This window comes from Drosophila biarmipes, chromosome X (assembly GCF_025231255.1).
Source record: "Drosophila biarmipes strain raj3 chromosome X, RU_DBia_V1.1, whole genome shotgun sequence".
NCBI lineage: Eukaryota > Metazoa > Arthropoda > Insecta > Diptera > Drosophilidae > Drosophila > Drosophila biarmipes.
In genome coordinates, this window is record NC_066611.1 from 10180617 (window position 1) to 10204531 (window position 23915).

At 39.8% G+C, this 23915-nt stretch overlaps 4 protein-coding genes across 10 annotated transcripts in view; 2 read left to right on the forward strand and 2 right to left on the reverse strand.

Annotated features, from left to right (window-relative positions):
* Positions 1–231: 231 nt before the first annotated feature.
* LOC108024031 (cathepsin B) lies at positions 232–2787 on the reverse strand. The gene is made up of 4 exons (XM_017093801.3): positions 2437–2787; positions 2085–2345; positions 1775–1942; positions 232–858 (listed from the first exon to the last, which is right to left on the reverse strand). The coding sequence occupies exons 1-4, from the start codon at positions 2554–2556 to the stop codon at positions 385–387; spliced, it is 1023 nt and encodes a 340-aa protein (XP_016949290.1). The 5' UTR covers positions 2557–2787; the 3' UTR covers positions 232–384.
* Positions 2788–3562: 775 nt separating this feature from the next.
* Positions 3563–4369, forward strand: LOC108023929 (TM2 domain-containing protein CG11103). The gene has a single exon (XM_017093613.3). It carries the CDS (start codon positions 3611–3613, stop codon positions 4286–4288), a length of 678 nt encoding a protein of 225 aa, XP_016949102.1. The 5' UTR covers positions 3563–3610; the 3' UTR covers positions 4289–4369.
* Positions 4370–5043: 674 nt separating this feature from the next.
* The window catches only part of LOC108023990 (diacylglycerol lipase-alpha), a 30741-nt gene continuing 11869 nt past the window's right edge, over positions 5044–23915 (forward strand). For 3 of the 7 annotated variants that reach the window (XM_017093724.3, XM_050884747.1, XM_050884748.1), the window contains exons 1-2: positions 5046–5598; positions 7860–8080. The gene's annotated coding sequence lies outside the window, so the exon portion shown is untranslated. Of the gene's footprint in view, positions 5599–7859; positions 8081–23915 lie in introns of all 7 variants that reach the window. The other 4 variants (XM_017093721.2, XM_017093723.3, XM_017093722.2 and 1 more) reach the window with 3 other exon arrangements.
* LOC108023991 (galactose mutarotase) lies at positions 18508–19957 on the reverse strand. Its single transcript, XM_017093727.3, has one exon. It carries the CDS (start codon positions 19869–19871, stop codon positions 18693–18695), a length of 1179 nt encoding a protein of 392 aa, XP_016949216.1. The 5' UTR covers positions 19872–19957; the 3' UTR covers positions 18508–18692.

A 23915-nucleotide genomic window follows, 5' to 3' on the forward strand; every position in this document is an offset into this window, starting at 1 on the left:
ACGCTTGGCTGATTGACAGCGGATACATATAAAAACATAGAAGAGAAAGCCGAATAGACTAGCTCACTTAGTTGCTATTACAATAAAAAATACAAAAATCAAATAACCCTTATAACTAAAAAGTATTTTGTAGCTTAAAGATACCTAAATTATACTATTATATTCAGCCTAGTAGATCCCATCTTTGTTTTCTACTTGACGAAGTACAGAGTTCATTTCGCCGCAGCTCAGTTCCACAGTCATATACAATACTTTATTATCAATCAGGTTTTAGTTGTTTACATTAGCTACAAACGTCATTTGCGAACGGCAATGGAATTTAAGAAGAGGGGGCGATAGAAAATAGAGGCTTGATATCAGCGCAGAGCCGGCATACATGGGCGTCTACAGCTTGGGCAGACCCGCCGAGATGGAGCTCTCGATGCCGCAGTGGTCCTGGCCACGCAGGATGCGGAAGAAGCCCTGATCGCCCCAGTCGGTGTTCCACGAGTTGCCGATCAGCCAGTAGGGGATCTTCTCGTCGCCCCACACGCCCCAGCCCAGGATGCGGATGGCATGGCCGCCCAGCTCCTTGCCGTGCTCGTGCTGGTAGACGCCGTCCTTGTACAGGATGAGATCCTCGTAAACGGTGAAGGCCCCCTCCACCGGGCCATTGGTCATGATCTCCTCCTGGATGTCGCGCACATTGCGGCGCACCGAGTACGACTTGGAGCCGAAGTGCTTGTCCTTGGCGTAGTTCACCGTGTAGCTGCTCTGGCAGACGTGCTGGCACTTGGGGGTGCCGCCGCCATGGGCGCAGGGCGGCCGGGTTCCGTTCACGTGGTGCTCACAGGGGGAAATCTCATAGGGACGGCAGCCCTGCAATAAAAAATAGTTGACATTAGAATATTTAGCAGTGGAAAGTATTTTGTAGTTTTCTTTGGGTTTTCCAAGTCTTTATTTTTATCTTAAATGCTCAAGAATTAGCACGATCCTTTCGCAGCTATCGTTTAATAGGAAAAACTTCGAGTTCATTTAAAATGGTGATTAAAAAATCGTGCGAAGTAAGGTTATATTTTAGATTAATGAAAGCATTGCCCACTAAAATGCCTTTAAAGAATATGGCGGTTATATATATATAGATAAATGCAAAACCGCTTTCTAGCAATATCTTTCGTTTGAAATGATTTTATGGCTTCGTTATCTCCATTGCTAACTTCTAGTAAACAAAGAACAAAGTTGCTTTGAAAATGAGACTGCAATGCAATGACCCAGTATAATATTGATTATAAAATATCAATGGAATTTCCTTTTGCAAAACGCTGACCTCTGTATTGAAAAAAGGCCAATAACAGAGCCTTTTCATCTAAAACTTATATAAATTATACAAATCAAAAGCTAGAACATTTCTGTACCCAAAGTTAAGTAGAAAACATATAATAAAACTAGATTTTGCAGGCCTTATAAGGCTTAAACTAGCCAAAGAACTCTGAAAAAGGTGATTACCAAAAATAAACAAACATTTTTTACTGAAAATGAAGTGTGAGTGTCACAGAAGCCACTTAATTTTTAAGAAAGAGTAGTTTTAGAAGGCAGTAAACCTAAACTATAAGCAAAATGTAGACACAAACATGCCAAACACTTTTAAACAAGGTTTCTAATACTCTGCCACCTAAAAAGGTACGATTTCAGGTAAACATTACAATATAAACAAAACTCTAAGGAGCTTTAAGATAAGCAAAAGGCAAGCCTGCTCTTTTAGTGAGCTAAGGCAAAGCAGAGGGAGACCACCCACCTGGTTGGAACCGTAGGGACCTCCGCTGACAATGCCCTTGCGCGTCCAGTAGCTCCAGGCGGCGCCGGGGAAGCCTCCGTTGCAGCCAAAGCCGCAGGTGTGGCAGCAGGACACCAGGTCGTCGGCCGAGAAGTGGAAGTTCACCTTGCCCTGCGAGTGGATGCACACCTGGACATTGCGAAACGAGCAGAAAATAAAGAAATCCCATTATAAAGAGTATATACATATAGATCAGCTGGCTGAACAAAGGGAAGGCGGGTCTACACAATATCGATAAGATAAGATAGGCCGAGCTAGGCTATGTGCGCACCCGATCGGACATGGCTTCCACGGCGCCGAAGGCCCAGCAGGAGCCGCAGGAGCCCTGGTCGCGGATCTCGCCGATGGTCGGGCAGTTGGGCCACTGCTTCCGGGCATCGAACTCCTCCGGAATCTCCTTATCGGTGGCCTGGTACAGTTCCCCCAGAACCTCACGCTTCTCTGCCAGGGCGAACTTGTGGGCGTCGGGATGAACGCCCATCAGGCGGCGGATGTGGTCCTCCGTCACGGATGCATCGAAATTACGGCCAACCTGGGTGGAGAGAGTACGGAAAATGCAATTAACTTGTCACGTCAGCACAGAACAGTGGGGAAAACAAAGGAAATGTGGGAGTATAGCTCACCGTCCAGGTCTTGGCCTTACTGCGCACCAGCTCGATGAACTCATCGGATAGCAAGGAGGGCTCCGCGCAGCCGAGAGCCACCACGGAGGCCGCGGTGGCCACCAGGAGCAGCAGATTCATTTTCAAGCCAGCGATTCTCCACCAAGCGCTGACACAGCAAAAATCGTTCAATCACTAATCACACTCGAGCAAAATGGGGGGCGAAATGACGCGTCGGAATAAGCGGCTTGGCTTGGCTTCTCCGTGTTCCGTAGTTGTTTTCGTACTGCCCGCGAAAAGCGGACGGAGAACGCTCTTTATTTCTCTTGTTTTCCCAAAAAAAATGGTTGGCGCCCGCTGATTACACGACCAGTGTGTGCACCCCTTGCGATGGCGAAAGTGCCTATCGATAGCAGAGGTCACACGATAGTCGTAACACGACTGATTTAATAACAAATTTGAATGCTAAATAAATAGATTTATACATGTTTGAGTCTTATCTTAGAGTTAAATTTATTTTTTTTAAATAAATATTTACTTTGGTTAAAATATATCAAAATTCATTACATTTTTAAAAATATATGTTCTCGTTTTCTTAATATTAGCATTTATGAAGGTCTTGCAATTACTGATCTTTGAAAACAGAGTAAATAAATATATATCAAATATAAATATATATCAGAGACAAAATAATTATTATCAGTTGGTTATTTTTCTGTGTCTGTTGTGATTTTTTGTTAATTCTTAATTAACTCTTAATTGTCTTAAAAATTGTGTTTAAATTTTTGTGGTTCACAAATATATCAAATTGAAAGGAAAAGAAAACTTAAATTACCTTAACCCACAATGTGTCTTAAGTTGGGATAAATTAATATAATAAGTATAACAACGATGTAAATATTAAACGAAAAGACGACAAGATTAAAAAATAAAAGGCATTAAAAAAGTCTTAGTTTCCTTGTTCCCAAAATTGTTTATAAACATTTTTGGAATTGTATTTTTTATCTAATTAATAAATAATTTTATAATTTTTTATTTTTATTGTGATAGAATTATTTTTTTTTTAACTGTTAACAGAAAGGCTATCAGAACTATCGAAAGGCGCCCATTTGTCAACAAAGCTAACAGAGCTCTGTTAAGCCAGCGAGGGTGTGGCCACACTGGCTGGCAATATTTTTATTCGGAGCAAACAAAGATGCGGATTTTCTACGGATTTGTGGCGTTCCTGGTGGCCACCAGTCTGCCCGCCGCCCGGACGATACAGGCTCGCAGCGACAAGGAGCAGCCGCAGACGGTGGTCTCCGGCACGGCGGTGCAGTCGGTGGTGCCCGTCCAGGCGCAACTTGGCTCCGGCATGGGAGCCTCCTCATCGTCATCGTCGTCGTCCTCCTCCTCCGGCGGACCTGGCAACTCCGCCTTTCATCCACTGGGACCGTATGTGAGCTGCTCCTTCCTGCCACGCGACTTCCTCGAGTGCAAGGATCCCGTGGATCGGCATGAAAACGCCACGGCCAAGAACGGCAAGCCCATCGGCTGCGTCAAGTGGGGCGGCTCCACGTACGAGGATGTGGAGCACACCGAGGTGTTGTGCACCGTGTTCTCGGACATCGAGTGCTACGGGAATCGCACCTTCCTGCGCGCCGGAGTGCCCTGCATCCGCTACACGGATCACTACTTTGTGACCACGCTCATCTATAGCATGCTGCTCGGATTCCTGGGGATGGACCGCTTCTGCCTCGGCCAAACGGGCACCGCCGTGGGCAAACTGCTCACCATGGGCGGCGTGGGCGTCTGGTGGATCATCGACGTCATCCTGCTGATCACCAACAATCTGCTGCCCGAGGACGGCAGCAATTGGAACCCCTATGTGTGATATGCCTCTGTGTTTAGCCTTAAGTAGTGCACTAAGATCGATAAGAGTAAAGTAAGCCGAACTATGGGTATTAGATTAAAACATTTGTTTGATTTTATCACCCAATGTGTGGTATAGTCAGATTATGGTACATACTTAGTTTATATTTTTTAACTAGGTCCTACTTAGAGGAATATTACGTGAAATGATATAAAAGAAGAAAGATATAAAAGACCGATACATCATTTGCCATTTTGAAGATATGACTTTGATAAATATATTAATTTGTTAATTGACTCAACCAACATCTCAGGACCTCTTGCCTACGCTAAATACATTTCCCTTTAAATCCCAATGATGTATTTTACCTTTTTATATATACTTTTTTAGGTTTGAGTTTCGCGCCCAACTTAGATATGGCATCTTCGAATGTGGCCAGTGCTGCCAACTCAAACAATTTCAAAAGCCCTTTTTAACGGGAATATAAGAAAACGGCTAAACATTTTTGGCAAAAAAATTGCTTAAATAAATTGTTTCACTTTCATATATTTATTTTAAAACTTCTTATTCTATTCTTATTCTAGTTTTTTTTATGACTCATACGGTTGCCTACACTTGCTTGCGTTCAAGCACATAATACTGTTAATAACAGCCAGTTTACAGTGGCAGAGCAGAAATCTAGCTTTTAACTGACCCTTACGTTTGCCTACGTTCGCTTACGCTCGCTTACGTCGAAGCACAAAAATTCTGAAAAGCTGAGCGTTGTTTTTCCGCCTATTCCATTCCTCCATTCCATCGCCGACCGCGCGGTCTAACGGGACGGAGACGCTTTCTCTTTCGTTTCCCCATTGACGACGCTGCGTGCGCGTCGCTCCGCAGAAGCGACACAACAACAATAAGCACAAGAACTGTGCACGGTGCATAAATAAAACACGAAACATATATATTTGCTAGGCAATCGGGATTTATGCACAAAAAGAAACGCCACGAAGGAGGGGAGGAGAGAAGACAAAAACAAACAAACGGAGTGATGACAGCCAAAAGTAATAACAGTACTTAAATCGCGGCACAAGAACGTAAACACAAAATCGTGTGTAAAGTGTAGAGTGAATTCCATGGGAAGGCGACGGGAAGAAGAGTACAAGAAGTACAAGAACAACAGCATGAGGACGCCGACAGCGACGCCGGCGGAGGCAGCGGCAGTGGCAGCGGTCGAGACAATTCGAATTTCTTCGGATGCTGATGGACTAACGGTGCTTTAGTGGTTGTTCGTGTTGGTGTGTGTGCGTGCGTGCGTATAAAGTAAGGCGGAAAGCAGCAGAAACTGAATGGTAAATAGGTGTAAACAGAAGGGAAGCAAGAGTGAAGGAGCGAAGGGAGAGAGTAAGAGAGTGAGAGTGAGACAGTAGCAATTTCCATTTATCGATCCGCCCGTTCGCACACCTGAAGCTGCAGCGAAGCCATTTCAGCATCATCGACTTAATCCGTTCGAGCGGGATTAAGGCTGCGCTGCCGCCGCGGCGGCTGCGACGCGACGCCCACGCAGCTTCGACGGCGCAGCGACCGCATTACCGGTGGCCGGTAATTAGCCGCCAAGGCCGTCGGCGCTACACAGAAATAAATAAGAAAGGAACGGAACAGGTGCCACGATCTATTTGAGTTTGTAGATACATTCCAGACCTTCCATTGGCCGAGAAAAGATACTATCTGGAAATTGTCAAACCAAAATATCAGGCCATGCTAAGATGATTTATTTCATTTTATACTGCATTTTGCATCTGATTCGAGAGTTTCTATTAAAAAGACAAGATACATATCTAGAAATATCAGGCCATGATAAGATGATCTATTTGATTTTATACTTCAGTTTCTGGTTCCAGAGTTTATATTATAGAAAAAAGATCCATATCTAGAAATATCAGGCCATGATAAGATGGTCTATTAAATTTTACAAATTATTTTGCACCTCATCCCTGAATTTTTATTTGTCAAAAGGAAATATCAGGCCTTGTTAAGATGATCTATTATCTATCACAGTTCAGAATTTTCATTTGTCAACAAAAATTATACTTCTAAAAAATTGTCAAACCGAAGTATAATTTTTATAGTTTTCACTGTTGAAATATTTTAATTGAATTTTATTTGATAAAATATTCATAATTGGTCAATTTTAAAAAAGGAGAAATTCTTAGAGAAAATTATCTCAATAGCTTGTTTCTATAAAGGTCCATCCGTTATAACTAAATTTACCTAAAAGTTTCCTAAGTTTCTTAAAAATAAAAACCAAAACTGACCTGTAAATGTATTTATCTTTAAATTAATTCAGCTAAAAAAAAGTTTAATATTATATACTATTTTATTATTTATTTCGTGTAAACCACAGGATTAGGCTCTGGAATTAACACTAGACTGTAGAAAAACATTTATAAACTTTGATATAAAATACATGAAAATGCATAGTTTAAAATGCAGATGAGAAAACGGTTCTTAACTTTTAACAGATTTTACATTAATTTGTGTATTTATAAATGAAATATGCATCGTTGTTGACTAATGAACTATTAAGATTTAGATACCTTTCATATATCGCATAGATTAAACACTTTTCTCATTTTAAAATGATAATAATTATACATTCGTTGTCCAGTTTTTTTTTTTGTGTACATTATAGCTTCAGTTCGCTGCTGCAGCGGTGTGAAAGTTCAGGCTCATTAAGTGCAGCCGCCTAACGGTGCTCGGCAGTTGGTACTCGATACGCGATATCCAACTACCGACTACCGACGACGATGTAAACGAGATTAAGCGGAACCAGTAGCTTTCTAATTAGCAGCATCCTGCACAAGAGTGCTCCAAATTTAAGGTAGACATGGAAATCTTCCAGATACATTTTAAGCATAAAAAAGTAGACGACGTTTTAATCTTAAGTTCTGCGGTTTAAAAGGAAATGTCTCTTGCCAGAGGGCTAGAAACGGAATTAATTCAGCTTAAATTGCAAGATGAACTTTTATAGGGACATTAAGTGTGGAATGAAAAATTGTTCCATGGAGCCATTAAGTGGCTGTACCTCGAAGCTAGGGGTAGCCCCATTTATAAAGACAGTTGCGCTCCATTTCCTAGAACGTGCTTCAAGGAATATCTTAACCCGCTAGGTTTGAATTATCTAGGTTTTGCTAGGAGAAACAAGGGAATTGGGAAAATAAAAAATGCAGGATAATTGGAATAATGATTTTAATAAATTAAAACAAATTAAAATGAGGAAATGTACTATTGTGTAAACAATTTACGGTTTATTTACGGGTATTAAAATTGTAATTTGTGAAATAATTGTGAAAAAACCAAAGTATCTTTGGGTCATAAAAGGCTAAAGATACAAATTTTTAAACGGTCCAAGGTCTGGGAAAACTAGCTTATTTAGTAGCTCTCGTTCTCTCTCCCCTTCCATCCGTCTATCTCCGCTTCATCTAACTTTCGCGGGCGAGAAAGTGTTAGGAGAAAACAACAACAAGCCAACAAACAACAATGCTAATGAAGCCAAGCGTGAAACGATTTTTTTCTCCAATTTTTTTGTATGTTCGGAATTTTTGTGTTAAAGTGCAACCGAAGCAAGGCAGCGGAAAATAAAAACCCATAAAGTACAACAAGAAGCAGTGGAGGCATCGGTGAAAAGCGTTAACCGAAGCCAAGAAAAAATTAAAACCGAAAACCAACATCAAAAGTTGCCAACTTTTTTGCGACCGCAGCAGCCGGAGGAGCAGCGGCGTCAGCAGCGACGCCCGACTGCAGCCAGCGTCGCGCTGGCAACAACAAATTGCGGTAAGATTTTTTACAAAAAGCAAAATAATAATATAAAAAGCCCTATGTCATTATTGCACCAAGAAAATTCTGCTTTGAGTCCTTCATTAATACAAAAAAGGGTTTTTAAAATAATATATATAACTATATTGTTATAACTGGTTATTTTCTTACTTTAAATGTATATTTTTTTTACTATTAAAATCTACATAAAAACTAAAAAACTACTTTTTTAAATTCCTTTAAAAATATATTACAAACCAATAACTCTTCAATTGGTTTAATGTCTTATCTTATATCTAATCTTAATCTTATAAAACAAAGCTAGGTCATGGAACTTTAAATTGACTTCTTAAACAAAGTATTTGCATTACTAAAAAAGTAGTGCCTTTTTTTACTTTAAAACATTTTGATAAAACACTTTATATATTTGCAAAACGAAGTATTTAAATGTTAGTATATTTTTTAATAAACTCTATTACTAATTATTAGTAATTACTAAACTAGTAGTGCCATTTTTCACTTCAAAACATTTTGATAAAAGACTTTTTGTATTTTCAAAACAAAGTTCCTAAAAGTGGGATATTTTTTATAAACGTTTTTACCAAATTAGTAGTAAATACTAAAATAGTATTCCTTTTTTTTACTTTAAAACATTTTGATAAAACGCTTTGTATATTTGTAAAATAAAGTTCTTAAAATTGGGATGTTTTAAATGAACTATATTAAAAAGGTAACCATATATTTATGTCTTTAATATAACTTAAGTCTGCAATGTGCTGTAAAGGAATGGCAAAAATGCCCAGTAATTTTGCCAATATTTTGGTTCTGTGTACTCATATACTCGTGTTCCATCTGGGTACACTCATCTATATATATTTACTCGTTCACTCTGTCACACACACTGCTGATTTCACTGTTTAGTTTGTAATTTTGCCAAATTGTAGACACAGCATAATAAACACACAAAAAGAAACGAAACTAGAAATGTAGTTCAAAGTTTGACAGTCGCGGGGTGGGGGCTGCGAACCTCGTTCCAGAAAATAGCTCACTTGAATCTATTACATAATGGAAGGGAAAATTCGGCTATTAGCCAAATTAATTGTGGTAGGCTGGCGAGTGAATCGCATTCACTCGAACGTATATAGTCACTGAATAAAGCAATGAGTTCCATCAAGTTCAAGTTGGTTTTCAAATTGAATTTAAGATTCGATTAGCCAAGCTTTTGGGGCTTTTAGTTAATCCTTGGTCTGCCCATCTAGGTATTATGTATGTGTGCACTTAAATTAATTTCCCCCCTTTTGCGACTCCTTGATGGAGCGATGGATTAAAGTCATCCCCGCATGGGCCTGTCCTGGGAACTTTAAAACCTCGCTGAGGTCTAGACCAACCCCCACGTTTTCGAATGATAACGATTTCGGGCCATAAAAGTCATCCCCAATGCTGAATTCAGAAGCTTCCAATTGCTGCAAGTGTGAATGATTTTTCAAATTGAAATTAACGTTTACCGGAATGAGACGGCAAAATAAAAGAAATGGAAAAATGGGAAAAACAAATAGGAGGGACAGAGGTAGTGGGGGGTAAATAAAAAAATTTAACAAAGAGTACTAAAAATAACCAAAAAATTCGCCCATGCCGCTTTTGAGTGCCGCCAGCAATGCCTTTAAATTACACAGAAATAAATATAAAGAAAATTGGTAAAAAATTAAAAGTACCTTTGGTATTTTTAACTATATATAATAGAGAACTATATATAATATACATATATAAAGCAAACTTTAAACTTAAAAACTTATAAAATATATTGAAAATGTCGACTTTTTTTAATTTTATCTAAGAGTTTTCTTTATAAGAGGGTAAGGGGGTATTTTTACCATTATTTTTGTTGATTGTTTGAAGGCATTCCTACATAATTCATAGATTTAGCAAAATTTCTGCTTCCAAACATGGGTAATGGCGAGTGGAACATACGTGCCTTTGGTCGCGAAAAACTGTTTCATCATTTCCCCGCGTGTATGCAAGGTGGGTGGCAATTTTCGGGGGTGGTTGGCGCCTGCCAGCGGGAAAATGGAAAAGGGCAGGGCAGTCGCCAGCCGAAAAACCCAGCCGTGTTCGTTGATTTTTCCGTCGCCGGTGTGGCCCGTTCAGCCTGTGTAGCCTCTGTGTTTCTGCGGCTGCCTGTCCATGTCCAAGCATTCCGCTTTTCCTATTTTCCTAGACCATCTTCTCGGGGGTTAGTTATTTTTGGGGACGACAACCGCAGGAGCATCAGCAGCAGCAGCAGCAGCAGCCCCTGAACTTTTCAACTTGCTCAACTGCGGAGGAGGATTCACCGGCGAAGGATTGCCGAATATGGCAAACATATAGTATGTGTGCAGGGGCAACGTGTGTTGTTTCTGTCTCAGCCTCGGCTCTCCGTGATCCACTTTGCCTGCGGAGTTGGCTGTACTGGATGGGCTCAACTGCAGATGGAGCTGGGGCCAGCCATTCCACAGCCCACGGATGCGTTGACAACCAGACAAGCGGATGGAATGAGCCGATAAATCTTGGCTGAACCACAAAGACCTGTTTAGCAGAGTTCGGGATGCAATAAATAACTTCAAATAGATTTTATATTACAAAGTAATTCCGGCTCCAGCACGGAACTAGCTTACTTGTAAAGATTATAAGGAAGTGTGTACCCTTAAATTGAAATACCCCAAATGTTTTTATTAAATCTTTACTAGAATTAGCTTGGGAAACTTACAAACTTTCACTCAACTTTAAATAGATTTTGTGCATGCCCAGTCTTATATCTAAAGCTTTCTGTAAAGACCATTCGCAAGACCAGCTTGTTTGACTGAGATAATCTACCTTATGTAAAAGTCTCTTTCTTATATTTGAAATACCCACTTTAACTTAAGTCTTCACCAAGGAAATGTCCCAAATATCACCTTTAAAATAGTGTAAGTTTGTCCTTTAAAGCCAAGGCCGAACGTACTTGAGGTGGTTCTCAAGATAAACATTTATCCACTTGTGAAGTTTGATTTCCAAGCGATTTGCCTAAATGCCTTGAGTTTGACTGCTCGAGTTGATTTCCCTGCGAACCACTGAGCTTTGAAGGCCAATTGTGTTATCTAGCTCAGTCGGTAATTGATCACTGTATCTGGATCAGATGGCCAACCCAATAACCAATCTCTGCGCCCAAAAGCCTGATTGGAAAATGTCAAGGGTGCCGTCCCGTCCTTCTGGCCATCTGTCCATATGACTCGCTCTCAAAGTGAACAAAAAGATGCACAAACTTGGCGATGGCGATGGCGATGATTTTGTTGCCTGTTGTTCTGTCTTTCTGAACTTTGAAGGATTTTCCCCATCTGCGAGGGGAAAACTCCCCATACAAACGCATGCCCGGAGGGCCACGCATAATACACATGCAAATGTCAAAGCTGCCAGGCTGTCGCCATAGGAGAAAGCGTCACTTGTGCCACCTTGCCGACATGCCACCACCCAGCCACCCAACCACCCACATTTTCCACCACCCTCGCCACCCATCATCATCCAGCGCTTCGGCCATCGGCGAGTTTTAGCGGATTTCGTTTGTGCCGGAATGAAAATCGTCTTCTTTGGCCTCCTTGTGATTACAGTACAGCCTGACATATGTCATTACTCATTTAGTAATCACTTAGTACTCATTTAGTACTCACTTTCTGACATTACAGGTAATCACTTTGCAGCGGGTGATTACTTCTATGAGTACAAGTAGTATAAGTATTCGTGGCATCAAAATACACCGCTTAAAGCAGTAAAAGAGAACAGCTGCCCGTGTTCTGCCGCCACACACACGGTGATATAGATCTAATAGATCTACTCCGTAAACAATTCCAAAAAGCCAGCATGCTAATTCTCAAGAAATATGTATAAGTCAGCAGAATAGCTAAGGTAACTCTGCTTTGCCTCTGCCGCCACACGTACAGCGTACCACAGCGGTGCTCAAAATGCTGTTATAATTGATAGGTTCTCAATGAAAATGTTGAACAAGTTGGTATGCAATATGAAAAAAAAGGTTCCATGTTTGAAAAAGATTCAAAATATTATATTTTCGAAGTATTCTATTTTCCTGACTTCACCGTATCGGGAGTGCACTGTATTGTTTGTTGTTGTTCCTGCCATTGTGTGTCATCCACGCGTTTTCTCTATGCTCCAGTAAAATTTGAGGAGGGTTGTTGAAAGAAAAGCCAAAGATGGGTGGGTGGGTGTTTAGGTAGGTGTGTGTGTTGTGTGTGTGAGTAGTACGGCGGCTGAACTTTGGAAAACTCACCACCATCTTTGGCCAAACCGGTCCCAGTCGACCTCTTCGTCCTCCCATTTCTCACTATCTGCCACACTCAAAAATTGGACAATGACTTCTTGATCTTGTGCGATCCTTGATTGGTTTCAATTCGACTGATTTTACCTTTATTTTCATTCGTGTTCTGAAGTTTCTAAAAGGGATTACCTTGGGAACATAAAAAGCTGGTACTTTGAAGTTCAATTATTTTTGCAAGTGTCCCACTTAAGTAAAAAATGTTTTTTTTGCCGCATTTCTACTGTTTGGCAAATTGTTTGGCACAAACAATTCCATATTTGTGCGGGCTCTGGAAGTTTGGAGCGCTCTTCCTGTCTTGAGGCCTCATCTAGATTTTAATACCTCTTAATTTTGGAGTTAAGGGGTATATTGCCTGAGTGCAGAGGTGTGTGTGTAGGCGGTACTAAGGGGTATCTGAAAGTCGAGGCACTTGACTCTAAGGCGTTCTCCATTGTTTTTATTTTTGCACAGCCTGCGGAGAAAATGCCGCCGCAAAAGAGAAGACAGAAAGATGAAAATTGTGGCACTCAACACGTCGTCTTTTCCACTCCCCCTCTACTAATTTTAGCATCTTTATCTTTACACGAAAAAATATGATCCCTTGCAAGAGGATTTCATAATACTTAACACCAAATATTTACTATGTGTTTTATTTTATGAGAAACAGCAGAAAACAGTACAAATTGTTTTGCTTTTTTTTTAACTCGTGATAATAATAATATTATATAATATTTCAAAATTCACTACTCGTTTTTTTTCTTTCTGTGGAACTTTCTTCGTTGGCAGCAACAACAACGCAGTAACAATGGAGCCGGAAAACAAAGGCTTTCTTAACGTCTTAAGAAGCTTTTGCTATTGCCTTTGTTTTTCTTTCAGTGTCTGTGGTTGTGTGAGTGCTTTCCCTACTTTTCCTCTTTTTGTTTATACTGCACGCATGCATTTCGCACTATGTGTGTATATTTTCCTGCTTTTTACTCCTTTTCGTTGTTTGCTAAATAGAAGTGGAGTAACACTTTCTCCCCTTTCCTCTCCCACTTTCTCGGGGGCGAAACATTGACGATGGTCTGTTTTTAATTACATTTTATAATTATCGTTGAGTGGGTGCATCGTTTTCAACTTTGGTTAACATCCATCCACATATGATTGCGTTTGCAAACAATGCGTTACTGAAATTAATGTAGAGATGCGTGAAAGTAATGGGTTTTTAATGAAAAACAAATAATGATGAGGAATTTCACTATTTGTGATGGTTTCATGCTAACTTTATGAGTGAGAATTCGTACCAAAAAATTTCAACTTATCAAGTTATTTAACTTGAAACATTATTATAACATATCAAAATCCCGTCGTTCATCATAAAATACAAAAACTGGCAGTACCGATAGCATCATTAAAACAAAAAGTCCAAACTAAACGACTCAGGTTCTCAGGAATTTCTTTAGTTTGTATTTCATTGAAATGTGTTGATTCACGCATCCGATGTTGATGAAACAACCAAAGTTATACTCAAACCGAATAAAAAGAAAATATTTTAATAAAGTTTTGAACTAACGACCCGGAATATTGGACGCTTATCCAGGGTAAGCGATTTAAAGATCCCTTTTAATAATGTCTACATCGCAAAAATAGTCATAGGAAAGCATCTAATTTTAGCTTTATTCTTACTATTGAGTTTTAATTTGGTGTCGATGATATTACTTTCCAAATACTTAAGATGAAATTATTTTGTTTTAATTTTTGTTTATTTAATTCGAGACTATTTAGTATAGGAAAGAACACCTAATGTTTTATTCTGATCAATACCCATCTTTATGCCAAAAATTCTTCAAATCGGATTATTCATTAAAAAGTAAAAAGCTAGTGAAGTGTGCAATTTCGGAAACAGCCAATTTGATGCATGCATATCTCCATCTCCCTCGTACTCCCTTAAGTTCGGGTTTCTAATAGTCGAGGACGTTCTTTCTTATTCCCCTTTAATCGTTTATAATATTCAACTCCAGTTTGCTATCTGTGGCATTTTAAACGGCTTCTTGTCCGGCTATAAATAAATAGCAGAAAACCCCTAATTAAATTTGAGAGTCTAGGACCAGCATTCTTTTAATTTATGTACATGCTGTAACTCCTTCTTTTTTGGGGGAGCGGGGCTAAAATCCAGAGCTGGCAGCAGCATTCCTTGCGTGTTTCCTGCCTGCCCTTTATCTTTGCCCCGCTACCATTTTCCTTCCTTTTCCGGCTTTTCTGCCTTTTCGCCACATTCCATTAGATATAATACATAAATACCAAAATGCGATAAAAAAAGAAGGGCGGGCAAACGAAAATTAAAGATGCAAAGCAATGAAAAGCTCTATCAAAATACAGGGCAGTTTGTTTGTTGTGCGACTCCAATCTTCTGCTAGTATATACAAAAAACCACTCACACTGGGAAATTGGTTAAAAATGTCAAATGAACAGCATTCCTCGCTGCCTTTTCTGTCCCGTCATCAAACGGCAGCAGCAGCCCAAACTAAGCGAACTGAAAGGCGACTGAGACGCAGAGCCATTCGCTTTCTGTTTTAGAGTCCTCAATTTCAGTCCTGCCAGAACTTAAGAAATAAAATTAAATAGGTTTCTCAAGTTCGTTTTAAATCATAGCATTTTTGGTATTTTAATTTAGAATACGGTTTTGTATTTATGCTCATAAAATATTTATAATCTGGAGGAAAAAACCATTTGTTTTGGTTCTATATCATCGTTACAAGATTTGATTTTTATTGCAGTCGAGTTCCGTCTATTAACGTTGTTAAATTTTAATACCAAAAATACCAAATAGTGCTGAGGTTCAATTCCGTTTAGTATTTTAAAGAAATTCCAATTTCAAATTGTTTTCTGTACTATAGGAATAAGAGGTTGTACGTTCCTTCAATCATTTACAATATTAAAATGGTAAAAAAGTCACATTGTTCTGGATTAGTGAAAAAATACCAAATACTGCTGAGATTTAATCTTGTTTAGTATTTTAAAAAATTTCGATGTTAAGATGTTTTTTATTCTGGGCAGTTACTACATCCATAGTCCTTCAATCATTTTATTTACATAAGTAAAATACCAAAAATGGTTTGGCCTTAATCTCGTTTAGTATTAAAAAAAAAGCGATTCAAGGATGTGTCCTATTCCGGGTTGATATTTAAAAAAGAAGCTAAATCGTTGTGTTCTAGAAATAAATATAACCAACCATGACCTTTAGTTCGCTAAAAATCATTGAATTTATATATATAGGTCACCAAATTTTCTTTCACGACTGCCTGAACACCATGCCAAGCTGCCAAGAAGCCCATTTTCCTCGGCTTGAAGTGTACCCTTGGCATATGCAACGCTATATTTTATATGATACACTCGCTCTGGCTCATCCACATTCACATCATCGCCTTAATCTTTATCGTCATTAAACGGGGCTCGTCATTATTGTCATAAAACTTTCTTTTGGTTTTCGTTCTTGTTCTTGTTCGGTTCCTGCCTCAACTTTTGTGGGCCCTATCTCCATCCCCTTCCCAGCCCGCACTTGCCGTCTCTTTCTTGGCGCTCGGTTTCCATCTCTTTCACACCTCTGTGAGACTGCGAGTGCTGCTGGCATTGGCCTTTTAGTTGATTTCCGCCCGACACGCTGCCTTGTGATGACATTGTTTTTATGACGCGACCCCCCCGGTTTCCCTAGTTTTCCCCAACAACCCGCCAACGCATTTCCTAGCTACCGACAAAGGACATGCCCGCCCCATAGATGGTAAACGTACAAATATGTATCAGAAACATATATGTTTATGTGGCGGAGCAGGAGGCGTGTGTGTATCGTGCATAGCTTTGTCGAGGGGTTGGGCCTTTGTGCGATTCTGATCCTATTGCAACAAATGGCACAAAGGCTCTGCCGCCACGGAGTGATGGATAATGGTGCTAGTGATGGTTCTGTCAATCAGCCGGCGATGTGTGCCATATATATTGACAGAGACATCGGTGTCATAGATCTACGGCCTGATTGCCGTTACACAAGTCCAGAATTTGGGTCACGCCAAATTGGCTGCTTTGAGATTGAATGAAAGAGAGCAAACTGGCTGAAGATATTTTTAAAATATTTTCCCAGAATAGGTTGTTTTTTTTAGAACCTGAAAACCACATATTAAGTCATTGCAATAGACTGTCAATCAGTTTCAATGGCATCAAACTGATTAGTGATGATGGAACTGTTTGTATTACATATAAAGCGTTGACTAATCTACTAGAAGCATTTTGAATTTTTTTTTTGTTAGCGATTACCATGCCAGACATAAATAGAATACCTTACTATGAATCATAGTTTAGTTGATAATAAGAGATTAAAATATGAATTCATTGAGGAACAAAATAAAGATTTTTTATTGGTTTAAAGTGGAATTTAGACTTTTTAATCAAATATAATCAACAGACAAATAATTATACCATTAACTATATGAACTTACAGTCCAAATTTCATATGTTTAATATATTTTCTGCCCTGTAAACTGGCTCTTTAAAGCGTGTCATATCATATAATACCTGACCACGCCAGCTCGACGAGAAAAAACCCCCTTTCGAGGGGCTGGGCTTAACATTAGCGGCTCGTTGGCGAAAATGCTGGCAAACCCCCTTGTTAGATCCCCCGAACTGCCGGGCTCCTATGTGTGTTTACCTTTCTCAAAGCGCAGGCTCGCTGTTTCCCTACCACCCAGCCACCCACCGACCTGACCCACCCACCCTTTACGTCCGGTCGACCTGGTCGACACCCTTGACAAACATGCAGAAAAAAGTTACAGAAAAATATAATATTCTTCCCTTCCTATACAAAAAAAAATTTAATTTTAATTTTTTCAGATTTTCCTGACTTTATGAAAGCAAAAACAACCCAAAGTCGATATATGGAGTCCGATATTAAAGACCCATTTAATATTCTCAATATTCAGAAAAAATATTCTAATAGAATAAAATTTTTTTCTCCCCATACAACAAAATCTTATTAAAGAATTTTTTTAGACCCATTTAATATTCACAATTTCATGGGGCTATTCTTTGTGAAAGTGCATGTCCCTTTGTAGGTTTTTTCCCTTATTTTGGGGGCAGGTTTATTTTTTTAATTGCTTGGAAGGGAGCACGTCACGCGAATGCTGAAACTATATAATATGACCAAAAAGGAAGTGGAAACCGCAATCAGAGAGTACGGCCTGGGTTTATAAAGTTATTCCAGCACGGTGACGAGGGGGAAGGTGGAAAGTAAAAAGTAAAATGGGCGGAAGCGGGAGGGCAGTGCAATTAACCCCTGGGGGCAACTGCAGTTTCCGTGGGTGAGTGTGTGTGGCTGTGCGCCCATTTGCCTTTGTGCCCGTGTCCCCAAAAAGGGGCTAAAATATGGATAATTTATTCCAAATTGCAGCGACACTGGCGAGAGAGATGGAAATTCAATTGCGAATTGCGAAATATGCGGAAAACGGCCCCTTAGCGCCACTAAACACCAGTGCCAGCGGAGCCAAAGCAGCGGTCCAAAGCAGCGGTCCAAAGCAGCGGTCCAAAGCGTCTAAATTTAGATCGATATTCCCCGTCCGCCGGTGTTCGCTTTTTATAGACTTTAAGTAAATGGATTCGCAAGCGGCGGCGCTAAATTTAGTATTACCAAAAGCAAACAGTCAACAATCTGGGGTACACAAAACATCAGGTTACATTTCCAATCGATCCAAAAACGTGCCAGATGCCCCATTAGCAGCATTTTCATGCTCGAGGGTCGCTGGATGAGCTTTATAAACCTCGAGTTTCCTGCGGGCCAAGTGCCTTGTTTCTTTTTTTGTGTTTTCGGCATATTTGCAAATCTTTCATCTGAACTGAAGAGAGATATATTTGCCAATGCCCCAGTGAGCAGACCAAATTGATAATTCGGTGAATGGTCGAGGGCATTTTCATTTGGCCTTCACAAGCACTGGTTACGCCACGAGTTTCCAGGAAATGTGAAGCATTCATTGGCAAACATTCAGTTCAATTAGCCACACGAGCGCAAGTTCCTGACGTTTGCTAGGCTCTTGATTATGTTTTCGCTTCCATAACTTGTTGAAAATTATACGCAAACACAGAAAAAAGATTGAATCACTATAAATAATGTTAATTTAGTTGAAATTACTTAATACTCTATTTGGTCCCTTGGTATTTCCCTTGAAAAAACCTAAATCAATCACAATCGAACCTTAATGACAAAAGACACCTTCATTACGCCTGTCATGGGACTCATCAAAAGTGGGCCCTCCTCCGCGCTTCTCAAAAAGCTTTCGTGGACAAGCCAAGTCAGTGAACTGAAGGTCTTTTCAGTGGTTCTTCGCCCAGGGCCTCCAGCTCGTCGGGGTCGGCACAACATTTCCACGATTCCTGAACACCGAAATGATAGATGGTCTCATGGAAATAATGCTCGCCCGGATTGATGAAGATGCGTGGAAAGTCCGGCTGATTAACAGCATCCGGATAGTTGAGGAGTTGCAAACTGAAGCCACCATGCTGCCAATAGCGGGTGCACCTTTTACCCAAAATCGGTTCCTCACCAAGTGGCTCCTGCGGGAAATTATTGGCCGTGGAGAATTTCACACTCGGCTGGTTGCTGAAAATCTCCATGAAGCGTCCCGATTCCGGATGCAGAAACCTGCCCACATAACGTGTAATATTCGAATCGAACTCCTTATCGAGGGCATAGCACACATCGTACCCCTTCACCGGTCTCTCCACGAACTGACGCACTCGATCGCCCATAAAAACCGGTAATCGAATGTCATATACGGAATCATGAACGCTCTTGAACCTCCCCGTGGGAATTCCATCACCACCAGAAGTATCCATCGTTTCCATAGCTTCAATATTGATTTGATGATCGAATATGCCCTTGATCCCAGTCGTCTGACCAGCTAAATTAAAGTAAATGTGATTGGATATGTTCACCGGCGTGGTCTGGTTCGTGGTGCCTTCGATGCGTATGAAGAAGCGATTGTCATCGTCGATGGTGAAGTGAATGAGTATGCTAAGGGTGCCGGGGAAACCCTCGTGTCCGTCCTGCGAGACGTGCCGCAGAGTAACACCATCCGGTCGCTTCATATACAGATCCCAGATGACCTGATCGAAGCCCACAAAGCCACCGTTTATCTGGTGTTTCTGGCCCAGATTTTTGGACACAATCACCCGTCGTTCGTCCATGATGAACTCCCCGTTTCCCACCACATCCGTCACCCTGCCAAGTGTGCATCCGAACTTGTAGTTCCTGTACTTCACATAACCGGCTATGTCGTCGAAGCCGAGCACCACGTCCGACAACTGGTGATAGGCATCCGGGACCTGGATGCCCTGGATGGTGGCGCCCAGTTGGATGACGGACACGGACAAGCGGTTGGTGTTGGTGATCGTATAGCGACGAACCACCTGGGCCCGCTTGGTGAACGGATTGGTGGCAATCCCAAAAATGTCCTCCACAACCTTGACCATAATTTGGGGCAGTAGTTTTTAATTTGGAATTTAGTTAAAATGTTGTTTGTCAAAGTTTTGCGTTCTACGTTGTGGAAGTCTGATTGAAAATATTATTATAATAGGGAATCAAGATATTGGGGGTGCCGCCAAGTCACTCTGGGTTTAAAGGCTTTAAAAACATATTTAAGGTGTGTTATGTAAATATATTTAATAATAATAATATTAGATATAAATAATATTAAAAATCTCCGTTTAAAATGTAGTGTTGCATTCTTTTAGACACTTAAGTCAGGGGTGTCCCAAAAATTACAATGCTTGGGTATATAGAAGTAGGCAACAATATTTTTTAATCTAAAAAGTAAAAGAAATTAATTTAGAAATATCAGTCATTGCTTACTTTTAAACACTGTAAATTAATTAAAAATCAATTGAAGATGTCTTAAAGTATGCATTGAATTTATTGTTGCACACATATAGACACTTAAGTCAGGGCTGCCACATATTTTCAAAATCAATTGTAAATGTTATGGTTTGGTATCAAAAAACAATTATCCTTTAGCCATTGCATACTCTTAGACACTATAAATAACATTTAAATGAGTGTCAAAACCCTGGCCATTTCTGTGAAACGGAACTATTAAATGCAAGCTAATGCAAAATTAATTGATATTTAATTAAAGGAAGTTTATTATTCCATTCTTGATTCACCCGACCCAGTTCGTTTGGCCTGAACTTGAACCAAATTGCAATTACTCTGTCAAAAAGCGCAAAAGTTACAAAATCAATCTGGCATTTAAAAGCGCAAAGCCAAAGAAAGATAATAATTATTGGCTGCAAAAGTTCTGAGAATTTCGACATGAACTTTATCCAAGTTGACTGCAGGGAATCAATTCGTTTCAGTGAATTAATTGATTCTGCTGTTTATATTGATTTGATTTCAAGTTAAGTTGCAATAAAAAGTGTCCAAATGAAGATTCAAAATTCCATGGAAAACGATGCCACTCAATAAATATTGTAGCCGTCATTGCCACTGATTATGATGAATAAAATATACGCTGTTGATGTAATAACCTTTTTGAAATGTGGATAAAATTAAATGTTCCCTGGCATATTAAAACATATTACTGATCCACTCGCAACTTCAAGTGAAGCCAAAAAAGATGTTTGATGGCTTATCATAAATCCAGTTGTTAATTGCAGCCATCAAGGCTGTTTGCCAGGCGATGATATCGGGCCAATTTGTTGACTCCGGGTGGCGGCGATGGGTGCATGTCACCTGTGTCCGCCTTCGTAATCGTAGGTACACACCACCCTGCCCCAAGGCAGATAAGTTCCGCCGCGTGCATTCGGGGCTATCTTATCGGGAGGGCTTCCAGACCCGCTGCACGCAGAATAAAAGAACCAGGCAGGTGTGTGATTTATTGGGACCACGAATTGCGAACCAAGAACCAGCCAGAATCTAATCAAGAATGGGTGCGAAATAAGCAAAGTACGGATCATTATTTAGCCAATAACCGTGACAGGAATTATCATCATTTATAATGGCAATAACTGAATAATTGAATGCGCTGCGATATATGACGGAGACAGAACAAAAGAGTAATTGCCATCAATTACTCTGCCCTCGCCCCATTACGGCATTACGGCTTCTTCGACAGCTGCGTGGTTTTCGCACTGCACTCGAAGAAACCAGGGGTCAGTGCTCGTTACTTGGGAAATATATGGAATACGTTTTATAAGATCATAAGATCTTCAACTAAAGTAATTAAAGAGTTTTGTAAATAGTACTATTTAAAATATACATAAATTTTTGTATACTCTCAATTTTTAAGAAATACTACATAAAAATATATTTTATAATGTCAGTGTTACATACGGTAGATATACCAATAATCAAGATACTACAGGCTTTGTAAAATAAAATAAAAATAAATAATAGTTTAGATTATCTCTCTGACTTTGCATAGTTACTTTGGGTTATTTTATAAATACTGTTTTATTATAGAACAAATAACTGAGGTCACCCTTTCCCATGCATTTTTCCAAGTGCACCGAGCGAAAAGAGTGGGCCTTAATGACCTTACATACCTGCAGTTGGTCTAATGGGTTTTCGAGTTGCCAGCGGCTTCTTCGTCATTGTTCTTTCTGTCCACGGCCCCGGCTCGGGTTCGGGTTCGGGTTCGGTTCCATATGCCGTATCATGGCTCATTGGCCATACTGAAAATGTCGGGCTGAATGGTGTGCAAATAAATGCAAAATCATGGCTCGTCATCTACATTCACAGTCACAGCCACATCGTCACACTCGTCCATTGTGGGCCAAAGTTCAGAGGGGCCAATGCCAATGTCGTCGGGCCTTTGGAGCTTTTAGTGGCTTCACCTTTGCTATTTCCAAAGGTAAATGTTTGCCGATAAGAGCCGTTGCCGTTAGTTGGATCTACGAGTTTGGCCTTGAAATTACGCAGCTTGAACTTTTGGCTTTCGGGAAGATGATAAATATTGCCCGAATGAAATCTGTCGACGAACAGTAGACAGAAATGTATCTCCAGAAAGGTCAGCATTTTAAATCGCCAATCACGGTGCTCTCTCTCTCTCTCTAATGGATAAAAGCAGTAGTTATAATTAAGATCGAAAGGTACTTGGATTAAAACTTAGCAATTGATTGAAAGAAATCCAACATTAATTAAGATGGAAGTGTACTCTGGGATAAAGGCTTACATGTTTAATGGCGTATGCCAGATTTAAAAAGAAATAAATCATTTAATGTTATGTGGAACTGAACTTTAGACGATGATGAGACCCACCTTCATAACGCCTGTCATGGGACTCATCAAAAGTGGGCCCTTCTCCGCGCTTCTCAGAAAACCTTGGTCGTCAACCTAAGTCAGTGAACCGAAGGTCTTTTCAGTGGCTCCTCGCCGGGGGCCTAGAGCTCGTCGGGATCGGTATAAAATTTTCACGATTCCTAAACACCCTGCTCCCCGGATTTAAATAAGTAAACTAGACACTAGACACATAAACTATAATTCTTGTACGAGCTTTACAAATAATTTAAAAGACTATTTTGCTTTTCAAATAATTGTTCTTTGAAATTTTATATTATTGGATTCGAAATACTTAACCCCTAATATCAAGTCTTCTTTGTTTTACTTGCTAAGATTTATAACAGTATTTAGAGCATTCAGTTGTTAGTCGTTGTTTAGCCTACTAACCAAAAATTACAAATTCAAAAACTAAATGTTTTCCTAAAGCTGCAAAATTTGGTACATACAAACGAAAAATAAAAATATTTATTATTAATTTTGAAATTTTAAAGTCTAATTTTTGAGTTCCCCGAACTATAAAATATCCATAAGTCAGCCAAAATTGATTTCTACAACGCAGTCAAGCGTCAATATTTAAAGCATTTTCCAATGCTGTTCCAAATTTTCCATGTTGATATTATAGTTTGTTTATACACATTGCGATTTTCCTTTATACACTGCCAACATGGTTGGACTTGGGTATGTAAAACCATTCAATCGTGCAGCAGTTCTCCATGTGTAATATGTTAAATACCTTTTAATGGATAAGCTAATTTTATTTATTCAATGATTACTCGATGACTTTTGTTGAACAAGTCGGAAATAGTGAGGGGCTACTAATTGATTTTAATATACTTATATAGACAAGTTGTTATCAAACAACAGGTAGATTGTACATTGACACTGTATTTGCATTTAACAAGTTGCCATTTTCAAGGTGATCAGTGCATAAAGTGAGATATTAGGATTATTCTAATTTCATAGAAAAACTAGCAATTTTCAAGGTGCTTAGTATATAGATCTATAGATTTTCAGTTCTAGTTGAGGCACTCAACAAGTTTATTACTCGCTTGTTTGTGTTTATATTGACGGAACTCGTAAACCAATTTGGCTGTCTCGGGGCCTCCAGAAGACTATAAATAGGGCACTGGCGATATGTTTGGGAATGTAATATCTAATGGTGATTTGGCACAATTGATTGAATGTCTTCGATAGTGCCACCGATAAAGACTGCGATGAATCACTCGGCCGCAACTTTC